General features: G+C 37.9%; 1 protein-coding gene across 1 annotated transcript in view; it reads left to right on the top strand.

Moving 5' to 3' along the window:
* The first annotated feature begins 405 nt into the window (after positions 1-405).
* Positions 406-18,497, top strand: part of LOC149781878 (DNA-directed RNA polymerase, mitochondrial-like) — a 113,021-nt gene continuing 94,929 nt past the window's right edge. The window contains exons 1-5 of the mRNA XM_089936072.1: positions 406-531; positions 3,870-4,025; positions 6,422-7,083; positions 15,810-15,956; positions 18,215-18,373. Coding sequence (XP_089792198.1) covers positions 459-531; positions 3,870-4,025; positions 6,422-7,083; positions 15,810-15,956; positions 18,215-18,373 — 1,197 coding nt within the window. The 5' untranslated portion in view covers positions 406-458. The remainder of the gene's footprint in view (positions 532-3,869; positions 4,026-6,421; positions 7,084-15,809; positions 15,957-18,214; positions 18,374-18,497) is intronic.

Here is an 18,497-nt window from a genome sequence, read left to right as displayed (position 1 = left end):
TTCAGCAAGGTTAATAATCAGGAATCACCCTCCGTTAACTTGCTTTTACAGAACGTACTTTTAATTTTGATTGCTACGGTTTAATGGTAGGCCAAATGTCCTTAAATAGCCTCTGTACTTTTCAAAGACAAAAAGTCTGAACAAGCTTCAGTTACGTGACAGCATTTCTGTTGTTGTTGTTTTTTTGGGGGTTTATTTATTTATTTATTTATTTATTTTTTTTGGGGGGGGATAACCATTTACTGTGTTAATATATTTGACATGAGATAAAACCAGTAGTCCTTACGAATAGTGCCGATTAATATATAAGTTTATGTTTTTTTTCTGCGAACGTTCATGTACTTCGAAGCTTCGAATGGAACTCAAGGTTTGACTTTGCTCTCATTAAACAGTGCACCAGTCTGAAAATCGTCGGTCAAGGTGACATCGGAGACATGCGGTTATTCAGTTATTGAGAAATGTCGCATTTATTTCGCATTTCTTTGAGTTTGAAAGAAAGATTTGGCATAAAAGGATTGAAAAATTTGAAACGTAAGCGAATATATTGATATAAGATTGATGGCATATTAGTTTTTCTTAGAATTCGAAAAAAATCTGTGTATCGCAACACAACAGTTGCACCATCGAAATTTCATCTCGGTGTCGATAAAAAAAAAGTTGAGCGTAAAACGCAGGTTAAGGTTAGAGCCAAATGTGAAAATGAAAATCATAAACTCAGGATGACACTTTGGTTAATTAATAATTTAGTAAATTGTCGAGATCAAAGCATTATTAACAATTATAATTACGTGCTGACAACAGTGGCGGTAGCTTAACACCTTTTAGATTTAAATACAAGAGGATATATCGCATTAATAATAATTACACTGAAACAGAATAAAAAGATGAAACTTCAATTTTGAATTTCACTGAATAAAACTAATTTAACTTGTTATTATTTGTTAAAGTGCTGTCACCGGTATGCGTTACAGCTATTTTCATAATTTTTTTTAGAAAATTGTTATTTACAGTGTACCAAGAATTTCTTTAGCAAAGAAATGAATTTTTTTATTATGATTTCTTATTAAAAGTATTTTTCGGATTTTATTGGCAAAAAATTGGATCCATGTCAGACCCATGGTGTAAGAAGGTTTGCAAGTTGTCTGAGTGCAAATTGTTGAGGGAGAAATTAGTCTTACAATGTAACACCTCTACCGTGATATTTATGTTTTTGCCGTCATGGTCTTACTGCCTAAATGATGACACTGTGTAGTATGTTTTTAGATGTCGACTGACATCACAACAAAATAGAATTTTCAGGAATATCTCTCACACTTGGCAGCATGTATCAGCACTTTTCTACAAAAGAAAGTTATAATGTACTAGTCAGACTTGACTTAATCTGATATCATTTTCCTAATAAATTAAAAGTTTCACACAAGCAAATGGACCTGTTTTTAAGTTTCATCGGCTTACATTTCGGTTGGTTGGAAATTGGGGAATGCCAAAATCCCATTAAGTTTAAGTATTATTCTTTAATGAAATGAATAAAAAATATATTGTGTCTATAGTGCCTATTGGGACAGTAAGCAACATTTTGTTTTGTTCAAGAAGCATATCCCTGCATGAACCTACTTGAACATACTTTGGAATACATCAGCTACTGTCACATTTCAGCAAATTTTAATTTATATCAGCAGAACATGAAAATATGTCCATTTGCTGGCGTCAGATTTTGATTTCTCCAGGATAAAGACAGAACAGTAATTAAATTAATTACGCATTTGTGAAAAAGTGTTGATACAGGCTGCCAAGTGTGTGAGATATTCCTGAAAAATTGATGACTCATTCCAATGTCAACCGACATCAGAACACGCGATACAAGGCCATTATTTGGGCAGTAAGGTGTAGCACTAAAACATAAATAACATGTGATATGTCTTACATTTTAGGACTAAGGGAGAGATGTACATTTTAGCACTGCTAACTATAAAGCAAAGGTTATTGGATGGTCTTGTGTACATTGTCTGTCTGTCCATTATCATAGATTGTTATCACCACTTCTAAACAACTTTGAAGATTGCCATGAAACTTTACATACATATTCATCCCACTTGTGAAATGTTTAAATGCATATTTTCCAAATCAACATTAGCAATACATAACACTACATAATATTGTGTTGTACTTTGTTGATAATTGGTTTATCTTAAGAAAAATTATTGACTGCTTTGCTGAAAAAGTCTAATTAGAGTTGGCATGTCTGCTTCTCCTCCTGAAAGGATGGTCACATCAACATGGGATGTTCACTAAAAGATTTGTTATTATATCTAGTTTGTCGTAAATGAAAATGGGGCAGTCCTGGTGTCCAGTATGTTAACAATATTGTTAATGTTGCTCCTCCTGAATGGAATGTCATATTAACCTGAGATTTTCTTATAATGGTGCTGATGTGATGGCCAGTATGGCTGCCAATGGCCATCTTTAAAATCTTGTTAAAGACTTTATGTAATGTCCTGTGGGTCCTGAATAAAAATGGATGATTATCCAATCTTCTTATTGCTACTCCTCATGAGTAGAGAGTCATATCAAAATAGAGTTTTCAATTAAGAGTTTATTATGATGTCTTTTTGGTTCTAAATGAAAATGTGACCAGTCTGATATCTAATATGGCCATTCTGATATCTAATATGGCCATTCTGAAACTTTTGCTTTTGCTATTTTTCTTGAACAAAATGTAATGTTGTAGGGTTTTAGCCAGAAGATTTTCTTTGATTAGTTGGTCCTAAATGAAAATGGTGCTTATCTGGTATCTAATATGGCTGCCACAATGACCACATTGAATATGTATGCCACAGTGGCCAACTTGAAAATACTGTCATGGATACTTCTCCAGAATCAATGGTCACATCAGCATGGGTTTTTCACAGAAAGACTGGTGCCAATCCAACTCCTAAAATGACTGCCAAAATGAAGAAATAGGTTGGGGACCAAGTTTGATGAGTGAACAGTCGAGGACTCTGTATCTTCAAAGTGTGCAAGTGGCCTGTACACCAGTCAGTAACAATTGTAGCCATACCATCAGCGGGCTAGCTGGTTGGTGTGGAATTTTACATTTTTCGAACGTGATGTTTCCATCTTTCAGAATTTGCTTAACTACAAAGTATTTTGTATACATTTTTGGTGTTGGTAATGGAAATGACTGAAATAAATATAAATATATAGCACCTTGGTCACTCACCAGCAGTTGGGCCATGGCAGGCATGAAAGATAACGAGTGGGTAATTGTCCAGGATTATCATAATTACATGCCAAAGAGAGGTAATATATCATTTGATTGACAGAGCTTTGAATTAGGCTATAATGTGTTTATTTAATAGATTAAATTTTAGAGGTTAGGAAGTAAACATGCATATGTAATCAGTACTAGTGCATATGGCAGGTTCTGAAGTGTCACAGGTTGAAATGATGTCATATTAGGACCACTATTGCAAAAGACCTTAGTGAAGACACTGGTCCCCATCCACATTTGTATCCTAAGTTTTCAAGCTTTGATATGGAACAGTGTATTCATTATGTGACTATTGTACAGATAATCAGGAGCACATATATAGTCCTAGTATTTTCTTCTAAAGTGTAAGATTTTGGTTTTAACAGCACTTTTAACATTGCTGGCTACATCATGATGAGGAAATGGGTTTCAAATACATTTTCCAAGGAAACATGGTAGCTTTCCCCAAGCAGGCATGGACAATAAATTAAACCCATGACCCTTTGAGTCATGTGCTTACCAACAGAGCTACTATGGTTCCCCATTAAAAGTGTGGGAGTAACAAAAAAGTTGATTAAGCAAGTAAACTGATGTTTAAGATTGAACCTTTCCATTGCAGGATGTAGTCTGTGCCACTCATATTCTACAGAAATTGCAGAGGCCAAAATCTATGTGGGCAGCAGTGGATCTAGTTGTATCAAAGTTGGAAATTATAAGTGGAGGACGAAATCCCTACCAGTCAGCAAGGAAGATGTGCAAAGGCAACTTGTGCAAGGTATACATGAATTGAGATTTTCAGTGTCATTTTTATGCAGAGTTATTTTTTGTTTGGAGTTTAAGAGCTTCTAGAGGTTAGAAAATGCAGTCTTTTGTGCAAGTTTAATCATAATCTAGAAATGAAAAAAGTGGTTTGATATAGCACATTTTTGTACAGGTTTACAGTAAAGTGAAACTAAAATCATCCAGGTTGGATACATTGATTAATCTTCCAATGAATTTGAACAATCACCTCCTGGAACATTCTGGAATTTTACTCTTAAATGATTTTCAACCTGCAGAGTTATTACAGTCATGAAAATTACTTGAATTTTGGTGGTTACCTTGCAAAGTGCTTTCATATGAAGTCAAATATAATAAATACTGGTGGACCCTGGGTGGCAGGGAGTGGTCTACCGTGCTTGCCTTCGCCGTTCACTGCTGTCTCACCTCCATATGCATGGATTCTAGTCTTGGTTCAGCCAGTGTGGGTATGTCAGAAAGCTTGCCAGTAGCTTCACATGGATTGGTGGTTCTTACCAGGATTTTCCCGGGTTCTTCCTCTTGCAGCTATACTGGCTGCTATGTTATGTGTAGCCTACAATGCGCTTAAAGATGGCATTCATTGTTATCTGGGCCATTGAGGCTTGTAATAAGGCTTGACAGGTGCTTGGTGATGGAAGCACATTTTAAAACAAGATTGCCATTAGCACTGTATATATGCGTAAGGCCGGTGTTAAACAATGAATAGTGTGTTGTGTTTGTTGAAAGGCATTAGACTGATGGTAGCTGCAGACACCTTATGTCAACTAATTGCAAGTGCATTACCATCAGCTTATGTACTTATGGTAACTGAAAATTCTAATTTCAGATAGGATGTTTCAAGTATGTTTCACCTTAAATCATTTGAAACAGTAGAAAATTGCTTGCAGGGTACTGTATTATTTTTATTTATTCAGAATCAATGAAAAATCAGAAAGCTAGAAGTAAGTGAAAAATCACAGGGATGTGGCAACTTGGCTGAAAATGTATATGCATTTGACCCTAGCTATAAAGCTCCCAACATCTGTATAACTAAGGACTTGTTGATCTAAATTAATCTCAGCTAGATCAATGAGCAAAAGAGCTTTTTGCTGCATGAAAAAAATTCAATGAGTTGTATACACTGGCAACATAAAGTGTAAACAATGCATGCCCCACAGTTCCATGAGCTACATTGCTTTTTCTTGGGCCTAGTATAACAAAATTTGGTCCTGGAATTCTTGTTTAAGAAAGAAATACTTAATTCTGAAAGAAACCTGTTTACAATCCAGCCTGCTCAGATAGGTGGAAATCAAACCACCTGCATATGAGTACAACAGCTGAGCCACCACAGCTTGTTGGATGGCTATCCAAATGGTTTCAAAGCTATGACTCCAGGGGCAGTGTCTAGGGGTGGGGTCAAGACAGATCCAGGAATCTATGCTGACTGTGCAAATTAACTCCCCCTTGTAATGCCAAGTAAACACATAATTTAAGTGCGAGGCTATGAACAGTTTGTACGTGATGAATCAGGGCCTTGTCCCTGGTTAGCATGAAGATATCCCAGGGCTCTATGCTGGTTGTATAATTGACTTGTTCTTTTTATGTAAAGAATTTGTTGGTGTGTGTGCACATGTAGTTGTTTCAAATCCTTATGTTTCATTTTGGAAGGGGGAAAATTTAGACACAATAATGTATATACCAGTATCTTCCAGATGGCTTTCACCTCATAAAACATATTTTAGCCCCAAGCTGAGTGAATGATTATATTGACATGGTTTTCACCAAATGACTTATCTGGTTGGTCTACTTGAAAATGGTACCAATCTTACAGTGGCCATCTTGAAAATCTTGTCCTTGCTTAACAGTATCGGAAATGGCTTCAACAATCTGCAGTTAAAAAGAAAGTCCTATTTTGGAATCCTAGAAATTCATTTGGCCAGTAGAGCTTTGTTCCATTCAAGGGCTCCCGGTCTTTCGTCTTCTTGGTTCAAGGTGTATGATTTTATGTAGAAATCTGACAAAATATTACTCCAGTTGATTTTTTTGTAAAGCAGCACTGTACAATAATAATTGATCTCTTTAGGCACTGAATTGCTAGAACATAATGTTTAGATATAGACATCAGGTTTAATAGGGCAAAATATTAGGCTGTTTAATACTCATTGGGTGAAAGGGTTTTAGAGTAGAATATTTTAGTATTTAATTTTTTTTTAATTAGCAAGTGCAGCATGTTTGCAACATGAAATTATATTGAATTTGGTGATTTACTACAGTACAGCACTTTGCATGGTAATCTTTCCTGTCAAAAATATTCTTATAAATTGAGTTTCATCATGATTTGTTAGAAATGCTTTAAGATTTGTTGTTATAGCTCCATGTTTTTTTATTCAGTTCTTCAAGCACGTCTTGTCCAATTGTCCAGCTCAGATGGAAATATTGTCCATCCCAGTGGGATTTTGCAGGTTGGCACAAATTTCCACAGAAAAATTGATCTCATTGAAAAGGACTACACCATCAGCAGTTTTCAGGGACAATTGGTGCCATCTAAGTCAGGCGATATAATAGAATATCATTTTTCCATTAATGACCAGTTAGCAGAGACTTTGGATCCTTACTCAAAATTTCTACCTATGGAATATAAGGATTTTAGGGATGAACAGGAGGACAGTATTGGTGGAACTCGAGAAGACAAATGGGCAGCTGAACTTGAGCAGATTGGCAGAGAAATAAGCAACATTAATGAAGATGTTGACTCGGTCAATAATAGAGAACATGATACAAAATTACAAAAGAAGAAAACAAGAAAAGCAAAAAGTTCACCTCATTCAAAAACTGAAGTAGATAAATTAGGTCCAGAACCCAATACGAAGAATGCAAATGTATTGTCAGAAGAGACGGCTAAAGCAAATGCTTTGGTGATGAAAAACAAGAAAGTCACTCTGGAAAAACAAAGAAAGGCAGTTGAGCATGAAAGAAACATGAATCTTTATAAGGCACACTTCTTTAACCTTAATCTAAAATTTTATGTTGATGTCTGCGTCTTTGTAAGAAAGGTACGTTCCCTTTTTCCACATGTGTAATGATTCAAAACTTGTCACTGTATATGGAGTACCATAAGGACTTGCGTATAACTCTGGATCCATTGTAAACAGCATAGACCCTGATCTGTCATCCTTTAAAGCACCAGCAGATCTGGGTCTGTATTGTTTGTTCTACTGGTTACTCCTAACTGCTTAGACCCAGATCTGCTGGTGCACTATGTGACATCAGTTCTTGGTCTGTGCAGTTTGTAGTTGGACTTGACTGTACTTGTATATTCAGTTTGGTTGCACTAGAAGTATGATGGAACACAATACACAGAGTAATGTTTAATTCAGAACAAATTGGTTTATAGAACTCTGTATAAAGATAACAAATTATAGGGTTACAAACATGGTGGCAATATCTTGGTGGTTTTTTTTATAGAAGATAAGCCATCCAAGTTTTGAGGAGTTTTGTGTCAAGAATGAACTTTCGAAGAGTGCATTGTAAATTGTCACTTGTACCTTTGTCCGGATGCTGTAGGTATCCTGATTTTCAGACGGTCTTATTTATTTCCAGATCTTTTATATTATACTAGATTGTTCTGACCAAGCAAATGTTAACCCCACCCACTTTCATATTGAAAAGTTTTACTGCACTTACATTTCTCCCTTCAGATATGTTCCCCAGTCACATTACGTTAGGAATATTAGCCTGCTACCTCACGAATCCAACCCTACTAAAAGACAAAAATCGTCTTATTGTCTATTTTTATAGGACAGTAACTCTTATCCATTACCTCCCCTTGATACCATCAGGTGTCGCCAGTTTTTAGCTTTGCTGTGTCCTGATACACACATAGTGCAATAGCCTCCGACAATCCAGCCTGTTTATGTGTTCCTATGGACCCATCCAATGTTCATTTTGCTTATGGTACGGAGTTATCAATCTACTGCAGGTTGTATGCTTTATTTTACAGTTTCTGCCAATATTTTGAGAGATTTGTCACTTGTTGGGATTTTGTCTTGTAGGACCACCATTCCACCATGCTTTCGTTGACCTTACACAAGGTCATTATGGGTTAGCGTACATTTGACTTGGTTCACTTACTCCATCTGCTACTGAGCTCTTAAAATGAATTCTGAAGTGCTGCTTCATAATTGTGTCTGATTTATCTGTATTTCATGCTGTTTTGATGGAATTATTTTTAACCAAGCATGCATCATAAGTTGTAAACAGGGCCATAGGTTTCTGATATGAGACTTCATCTATGTTACAAGTGTTTTTAGCGAGCTAGTAATTTCACATATTACTGGTTTCTGCTTTAGTTTATGTCTTGTGTCATTTTAGCATATATCAATTAAACGTTCTATAGACCACTTCAGAGCATGGAAGTTTACCATGACTCCTGTTTTGTTTATGTTATGTCTGTTTTGTTTATGTTATGTATGCATGATTTCTATTACGCAGTGTCTATAATGTGTGTTTATGAAAGTGTTTTATTTCAGCCACCTAGTAATTTCAACATATTACTAGTTTCTACTTAAATGTGTTTCTTGTATCAGAGCATGGTGGCCTACAATGACTCTGGCTCGGTTTGTAGTATGTACACATTGTCCATTCTCTATTAACTATGCAATGTGATTAAGTTTAATATAGGACATACATTTATGATGCAACTCGTTTACAGGTCTTTTCGTTAAGGCGGTGTTTTAGTGACATAGTAATTTCAACCCTATATGATTTATACTATTAGCTGTACTTCAGAAAGCAGCAAAGGGGAAAGAGAGATGTCATGGTCACGGCAGGATACCTCTGACATCCTTAGCCTCTACCCCCAAATGGCCTCAGTGGTAAGCCTTAGTGAGGGTCACTGGAATCCCCTCCCCCAATCTAAAGTTCGTCACACAGAACCAACTCATACCGATACATCAGGGGACAGGGAGGATAAAGGATGGGACCATCCATCACTGGGTAAGATGTGTCAATCAGCACAGCAGTTGAAGCTGCACTCTTCAATCTGAACAAGCCTCCACATATGTATGAGCATGGCCTTCAGGCAGGTAAGTTGGGGTGCATGGGATTTATAATTGATAAGCTGGACCCAAATAATTATAATAATAATACTGCCGCACCGATACCAACCTTCCAGCCGACACCGGCAGTTGCCCCAACATTACCAGCAGTCCAGCCATCCCAGCCATTTGGCCAGAAAGAGCCAGCGACACAATGTTTATGGAGATCTTAGTGATAGATCCATCTGTCTAGCTGGGCAGTCTGCAATTTATCATTATTTAACGGCGATTTTGATGAGAAGTCGGCCTGTTCAGACATGGCTTTGGAGTGGCCGGCAGAGGTGCATGCTGGTAGGTCAGTGATGCCGACAGTATGGGAAAGGCTGGAGATGCCGTTAGTGATGGAAAGGCTGACAGTGCAGGAAAGGACTGCAGTGCTGTCATTAGTGTTGATGCCGGATATTAGAGTACTCACGGCTTATACTCAGTGGAGAGCTCCTGTCTTGCCTAGCCAGATGATAATCCGGTTCACAGTAAGGGTGTGAGTCATTGATAGTCACATGTGCACCCACATTGACCTCAATCATGCAACAGTACAGTGGCTGTATGAAACCGATTTGAGCTCACTGGACCACCCTGTTCCATCAGAAGGGGGCAGGGCTGATCCAGGTCAGTTGGAGGGGCTTTGGGTTTCGTTCATCGACATTCCCCTCACCCCTCCACACAATACACCATCAGATCGGGAGATGGATACATTTTCATAACAGAGGATACACTCATAAAAGGTGTGGGAGCTTGTGCTAAGGACACATTCCCCAGTGAGTTACTTATGACTTGCTTTTGGCATGCAAACAGCAGGTGGATGCTCATCATTGACTGGAGTCTCCTTACCTTATTCAAGACGGGGAAGGCAATATCATTCCGCCTTCCTTTTAGACAGGGTGAGTTTGCCGTTAGTCTCGATCTGACAGATGTATACTACGACTTCCCTATCCACCCCATCTGTTGCTAGTTTCAATGTTTACTGCCACTGTTATAAATTCACCATTCTTCTCTTTGGCCCTCATTAGCAACTTGGGCTTTCACTCACACGAGGGACCCCGTTCAGGGTGTTGTCATCTACATTGACAGCAGCGTACCTGGGCAGCATCTGAAAGAAATACATGGTAAGTTCTACCCTACTCCAAGGCGGATCCCTTCTTCCAGATTATCCAGGCCTTTTCATGAACTAGGAAATTCAGACCTGTGTACTTCCCATAATTTTGTCCATTTAGGCATAGACTTCTTAACCAATTGGAAACTGGCATGTCCCCATGTTTTTGTGCTCCCAGAATCATTGAACTCGTCAAGTATGTTTCGATCAAGACTTGGATTTCATTGGGAGAGTTCTTGTAACTCCTTGGCTATTATATGGCAGCGGACACACTTGGCCTTGCCAGCACATTGGTGCACTGTTTTAGGTCCTCTTATTCAAGCAGTCAGGATCAGACCCAAAATTCAACCATTCCCATGTCAGTTGGGCAATGCTGGCTGACCATTGGAATCCCGCTTAATAACCTCAGACAGAAATAACAAAAGTACAGCCGCCAGTGCACATAGTGGGAATACCCATGTTGTTGACCTTCACTACCATTGGCGACACCTTAGGAATGGCCTCTTTGTATCAATATCCCAGAAAGGAAGGCTGTCATCAATGCCTTTCATTTCTATAAAGATCGATCCTTGGTGTGAAATGGTCCTCTTTTGATCTGACAACAGGGAGGTACCAGACCAGTTGTCCGGTGTTCTGATTTGGCATTTTTCTATGGGGGTGCAATAATCTCCATGTCAGCATACAATTCAGACACTTTCTGCCTGCATCATTGGTTTCACCGAGAATCAGTCCAAATGGGGTCTTGTCCTTCACACATAATGTCCCCTCCATCAGTTGGTTGTCTGGTCATCACACTCTTCAAGGGCATCTGATGATCGACCACTTGACGACAAGATGGAATAAACAGCTACCCACCTTCATCCCCTGAGTTCAAGACACAGCAGCTTTGGCCGTGAGATGCACTGTCATTTATGTGGGAGGGGTTGTGGGCCTGTGTCGCTACTCCTGCGGTGCTACAATCATTTGGTAAGAATAGCAAGATGACTCCAATAGCCCACCCTTCTTTGAGGGCACAAGCCCTGTATCGCCAATCTATTTATTCCAATGATAATACACCCGAGAAGATTCTGGCCAAGCTGAGTCAACCACCCCCTTTTTTCTACATGCTCAGCTTTTACCCATACAGCCTTGTGAGTCACACAAATCAAACCTTCATTTGTGGAGAGACTCTCAAGAGTAACCATTTATATCGCCCACCTGTGTGCCTCTATTCCTCAACTGGCTGACTTTCTCTGGCTATGTTCTTGGAAGAGAAACAGTTGGACCACAATTGTTACCAAAAGCTACTGCCCTATGATATTGGACTAATTCTGGCATCATGGCAACATGTTTATGTTGGATAGAGTCCTATCAGATATTGGTCTCCTTGACCAATATCACTTATTTGTCTCCAAAGTGATCCAATCGGGTTTTTTTTTTAACATGGCTAGATTTGACCCCCTTTGAAATTCTAGCCTTTACATTGCTAAAGTCACTATCATGCAGACCATGTTTTTACTGATAGCTTTAGCTTTGTGTTCAGTGGAATTCTCTACAGTTCAGATCGGAGGGTTAGGTGGTTCTCAAGATACCATTGGGATTCATAGCCTGGAACAGATTACACTCTGTTGGTATTCAACCAGTGTCCCTGCTCGCTTTATTCCATAGCTAGGTAGAGAACAGCAGCCATGCAAGATTATGTTTACACCCTCAGGGATCAGTGATCTCAGATACATTCTGACATCATGGCAGATGTGTCATTGGGCATGATAAAGATCTCTCAGATCTGTTAGACATTTTGATCTCTAGCAGCCAAATCCATAACATTATTTCTAAAATGGAATTTTTCTTGGGTTCTAACTTGGCTACACTCAAGCAAATTTGAACTTCTTGCTCATGCTTCGCTAAAGTGCCTATCATACAAGACATGCTTCTTGATAGCTTTAGTTTTCATAGTATGAGTGAGCTACATATCATTCCAGTGGACCCGAACTATCTTCTGTTCAGTTCAGATTGTTAGGTAACCAAAGAGTCGTCATTTGTCCTCTCTTTTCCAAAGACAAGTCTAGAGAGGCAGCTATGCAAGATCCTGTCTGCTCCCTCAAGCACTACTTGAGATATATAGAGATAAGTTGTGGCACGAACAATGTATCTGCTTATGTGGCTTACTGCTCAGAAGTTTCAAGTAATCTGTATGAGACAGAACACAGGATATCATGCTTCACACCCTTTATTTCTTACTCTGACATCTCACCAGATCAGAGTAGCCTCATGTATTGCCTTCAAACACTACTCAAGACAGACAGACAAGTAATGACATGCGCAAATATCACTTCCTCCCGGTCAAGGCCAGAAAACAAGGCATTGCCCCTCAAGCCCTTGCTTCGTGGTTGAAGTGGGCTATATGCTCTGCATACTGAAATCTCTCAAGTTCAGAGTTGCCTCATGAGGATTACAGCTCACAAGATTAGATCTATTTCTGTTAGCCTTGCTTTTGAATGCAATTTTTTGATGCATGCAGAGTCAACTTTCTTGAGTTTTTACCTCAGAGATTTGGCTTCTAGACAAATAAACAAAGCCCATTAGCTTCACTAGATTTGCCATTAAAAATTTTGGTAGGTGAGAAGATCTCAATTTCATCTTCTCAGCCATGTGTGTGTGTGTGTGTGTACACAAGTTCCAGATCAAAAGATTTTGCTTAGGTCATTAGAAGAACAGGCTATCTTTCATATGGGGAATCCAGCCACTCATCTCCAGAAGGATATCCGAGGTAGAAGCCGTATGCTCAGCATCCCCTCCTCCTATTGCTTATTCTCCTAATGTGATGTGATTGGGAAACTTATTCAAAAAAGAGAAAGCAAATTTTTTCAAGTATATTGTTTCTCCGAGAATACTTGCCCAATCGCATTACCTACAAACCCTCCCAACCACCCTGCCATGTGAGTATCCGTGTTAATGTCTCGCTCAGCTAAAAACTGCCAACACCTGGTCATTTCAAGGAGAGGTAAAGGCAAGAGCTACTGCCCATTGTCTATTTAAAAATAACAATAAGATGATTTTTTTCTTCTAGTAGGGTGGGATTTGCAAGGTAGCAGTATAATATTCCTAACATAACGTGATTGGTAAATATTCTCAGAGAAACATAATTTACTTTACAAATTTGCTATCTTGTAAGGATGCAAGAAAGTTTATTTTAATTACCAAATTTTCTCACGTTGAGTTTCTCGAGTGTCAGAGATGGTTTGAATACTAAACAGTCAAAAGGAATAAAAACTACGTAAAGAACAGAGTTGTGTTGAACTCTCTGAGGTTATTTTGGCCACTTAAATTTAAGACCCCTGAAGGAGTAATTTGTTTTTCAAGTTATACTTGCAGTACTGGACTGGCAATGTCAATGATTGGATTCTCTGTCACACTTGTATGTTAATATCTGCAACAGTGGATGCTGTATTCAGTGTCAATATTCATTCAACTGGTGAATTTTTATATTTGTTGACTTACCAGTTTAAGTACTTGTATGATGAGACATGCATAAATTGTTATGGCATCATCGTTAACATTATTGTTTTGGAGGTAGGGTGCATTGAATACATCATTGCACGGATATAGGTGAGATGCATTGTTCTGCAGAAGTATTGTTTATCATTACTGGCTTTATTTTCACACTTACTCTTCTATATGTTAAAAACTCAGCATGTACTTGTACTTCAGTAGAAACATGTTATTATTTAAGATTGAATTAAAACATTGTTTTCATCATTATGAATACAATTTTCCATCATCTCTTTCTTAAATTTGAGAAATTAAAAGATTAATAAAACTAAACTAATATACTAAATATTAACATTGGAAAAAATTCACATATCCTTTTATTTCGTTGAGTCAGTTGCTGTGTATGCTATCAAAATACATTTGGAGAACTACAGAGTGCAGTGTGCTATAAACAGAATGCCTGTTAACTCGGTGATTCTATTTGAAGAGGCTTGCTTATAAATGTCGTGCAGTGTAGTATATCTTGTACATCTCCAAGGGGTTGGCTGGTATGACGCAGATGGCAACTCCACTGTGGAGGAACTGGTTGACATTTCAAAAGCCAATTAATGAAGGCCACCCATGGAAATACATAGACATCGAGAGTGATGTACAAATGGATACCATTTGAAGAATCAGTCCTCTTTATTTCAATCATATATTTGGATAATACAAAACTTGATTCAGAAGTCTTGTATATTCATTCAAACTAGATCTCTACCATCTACCTTTTTGAAACTTTGTGGATGACTTGTACTTTGGGTATGAGAGAAGTCACTTGGGTTTGGGGTAAAAAGTTTACTGTGACTGAATGGAAAAAATGTTTTTTATGAATTAACGAACATTGGTTCTGCATCATAAACCAGGACACAGCATTATGAATGACTTGCATTTCTGGTAAGGAGAAAACCTTTTAGTTGGGGGAGGAATGAAAAAAATTAAGGTCACTGTGACTGAAGGAAGAGAAAAAATTTCTGCACAGTAACATGAGTTCTTCATCACCGACTGGGACCAAATTTTGTGAATTTCTTACACTTAGGTTAGGATGAAACCTATCAGTCTTGGGGTTAAGTGTCAAGGTCACTGCAAAGAAAGACTAAATCATTTCTGTGGAATGATTCTTGTTATGCATCAAACACCTGGACTGGGTTTTTTGAATGGTTACACTTGCATGTCAAAATATCAAAGGTCAAGGTTACTGGAAAAAAGAATAAAAATTTCACTTCTCGTCCATGTACATTTACCAAGTTCTTTGAATAACTTCCATTTTGTGTAAGAAAGAAGCCTACTGACTTTGATTGGAACTGATATAAAACTAACATTCTATTTACTGAAGAAAAAACTTTGTTGCGTGATATTAATTATTTCATAACAACAGTATTCACAAGTGATAAAATTGAATATTGTATCAGTGGATTGCATATGATATATCTATGTATGTTTTTGTTGTTGTAAGAAATATAAATTGACATACCTAGTGTAATAATGAGGAGTCTCCTGCGAAAAATCTGGAGATATTATAAGAGCTGGAGGTAGGTATGGAAGTACCCAAAAATCGGGAGGTTTTTCTCCTGGCTTGAGTGTTGACAGGTATGAATTTTCCAGGCGATTGGAATTTCAGTCAGGGCTTGTGAGTTTATTTAAGTCACAAGCCCAGGGCCTGTGCCTATAAAAAATTCTTCGAGCACTGCATGTTGCCTCATAAAGATGAAAAGAAAATGAGATTTTATATTGTATCAATAATGTATAGTATCATAACATGTGTAAAATTAATCATATTGATATATGGAAGGGGTTATCAGCCCGAGGCTTGTGCCTAAACAAAATTTTCTTTGAACACTGCATGCTGCCGCATATAGATGAAAAGACAATGAGATTTTATGTGGGTATCAATAATGTATAGTATTGTAACGTGTAAAATTAATCATATTGATATATGGAAGGGGTTATCGTTTCACCTCTACAAGGCAGCCCATTCTACCAAACATCCTTCCTAGACAAGATATCTTATTGATTGACATTTTCTCAAAACTGATAAATATATTTCCATATTTAAAACATGTTTCTTTTATGATTTCAGCCTGAATTAGCTTTAAAAGTAATTCGTGGCGTTAGACAAAGGGCATTGAGCAAGTCAACTAAAGAAGATGAAACACCTGTCAAGAAGTTTTTGGAAATCACTGATGTAGAGATCTACAATACCTTACTTCATGGTTTGGCTAAGAAGGTATACATTAAAGGGGTAACGGTGGCATTTCTGATTTGCAATATGACTTGATTGCATTGTAGAAACGCCTGTGTAACTCTAAAATAAAATTGTTTTCTTTTTTTGGCCCTTGGTCTGATTCCAGGCCTGGCAATTTAGTTACAAAACTAAATCTAATTAGGACTTAGAATTAAAAACAAAATATTGTCAGACATCTGGAAGGCTAAGGGATGAAGAGCATGCCCAGGTGATGTAACCTCTCAGATTTTGTGAAAGGCTGCTAATAACAGTATCTCAGTGGTTAGTGTATAAAAGGCTGCTAATAACGGTGGATCAGTGGTTAGTGTATGAAAGGCTGCTAATAACAGTGGCTCAGTGGTTAGTGTATAAAAGGCTGCTAATAACAGTGGCAAGTGTATAATAAAAGGGTGCAGGTTTAAATCCCAGCATCCCAGGTTAATTGTTGTTTTGTGTCCCTGGGCAATGTGCTTTACTCAGTGACTGTTGCACAGGTTAATTGAGTCTTCAAAAGCCATTTGGCTTTTGGCTCATGTATGAACAATAGTACACTGGGCAGTGTTGTTGCAGTTGGAATGGACTTGAAAATGACCATATTCTATAGATTCAAATATACATTCATTTTTTATAAGCTGAACACTAATGCTGCTTCAGGGAGATGTCTACTTTCATGGTGGGAAAATGGGGGTCCATTTGCAGAGATGCTGCCAGGCCATGAGATTGTGTTTCTTGCAAAAAAATGGTAGTCACACAACTTCTTACAACCAATGAAGGAAAGGTAATGCAAATATTTTCTGGTTCCCATAATTTGTTTTAACCGGTGCCCACAGTTTGTCAGAATTAAAATCTGTATATACATGCTACTAAATTAAATTCCCAATAGCAATTTGTAACAATTCAGAAGTTCACATTTCAGATTCGCAAAATGGTAAAGGCAACATTTCATGCTTCGACATTAAAAACTGAACATGCTTCTCATGGCAAATAAAATGAAAATGTAACACTTACCCCTATGTCTGTAGAACAGAAATGGAGAATGTACACTCCTTGACAAGATCAAAAAGACCAGTGTGTCATTTAGAGAAGAAACTTGCCTTAAATCTAGAGGAGAATGAGTATTAGTAAGGGTAAAATACCTGTGCATACTGTGCTTTTTGTGTCTCCCTGCAAGCAATCTACAACGAGATATGTTCCCCGAAGTGGTCTAAAGCGCCTTCCATTACGGATCACTTCCATCTCACCTCTGTCTGCGTGGGTTCGAGTCTAGGATTTGGCCAATGTGGGTATGTGAGAAAGCTTGTCAGTAGCTTCTTGTGAGTCGGTGGTTGTTCCGGGGTTCTTCCTCCACCATTTATGCTGGCCGCCATGTATTGCCTATCCTGTGCTGAAAAATGGCGTTAAACCCTACAACAACAATGACGAGAAACATGCTAGTTCAGTCACTTACCTAGAAAAACAATTATCCACCCTGGGTAACATTGTATTCATGTACGATGAAAATGATCAAATCATTCTAAGGTGAAACCAAGTTACATCTTGCCTTATTCTGTGACATAATAACAGAATTGTAGAGTGTAACAAGCAGTGACTTTTATGAAAATGGAAGATGACCTTTTTCGTTATGGTAAGATCACCTGCTATAGTTGATACTACAAAACAAAAGGAAAGCTCTGATGTTCTAATGCAAACTTGCACAAATTGATGACACAGAAATAGTCAGTACGTGGAGGAGGGTTAAAAAAAGAACAATGCAGTAAACTAACTTACGTATGCAGATAATATTATGTATTTGTTGTCAAAGAAGTAATATAAAGTCATCAATTGCTCGTCATAAATTAGGTATGCATATACCTTATAATGTTGTCACTCATCAGCTCCCATTCAGCAATGTCCACCCTGATTCGCACCTCTAGATGTAGGTGTGGGAGACCTCCCCCACTTAAGAAAACTCCTCGCAGCAGCTCTGCATTCATGGGGGAAAGCATGGGATATTTTCGATATACAGCTCAAAAGTATAAAGGAGCAATCTCCGAGACATTTATTAAAAAGCCTAAAGGACAAGCCGAGTTGACAGCAGAGGTGCAAGATTTTAAGGAAGGATAAAAAAAAGTCTTAATGAGTTTCATTTGATACTGGCATTGTGGGGGTAAAACCATCAGGAAGAGGGGAACAGACATGGTGTGGGGAGAAGTATATGCTTTGATTCTGTCATGAAAGATGATTATTTCTTATTTTTTATGTTAAGTGTTTGCTGATTGCAGGGCCAAATAGAAACCATGCAGGAGGCTTTTAATCTAATGCTGAAGGACAAATTGATGCCTACGATGCAGACATATGCTGCTTTTTTTGAATGTCTGGGTCGCAGAAATCCTATAGATGTAGAGTTTGGAAAACAGATAGTTGCAGAAATGAAAAAAAGGGTTTGTACAGCAGAATTTGTTTTTCCACTTAATGATAACTCTACCTTGGTCTTAAGGGTACTGTTGCATGTTCCATGAAGGATGTTTTTTTACAATCCCACAGGACATGATTATAAGCATCAGT

Source organism: Sinohyriopsis cumingii, chromosome 15, assembly GCF_028554795.1.
Source record: "Sinohyriopsis cumingii isolate HCF-2022 chromosome 15, ASM2855479v2, whole genome shotgun sequence".
Lineage (NCBI taxonomy): Eukaryota > Metazoa > Mollusca > Bivalvia > Unionida > Unionidae > Sinohyriopsis > Sinohyriopsis cumingii.
The sequence above is the reverse complement of the archived record's forward strand: the minus strand, read 5'-3'. Positions and strand labels throughout refer to the sequence as shown.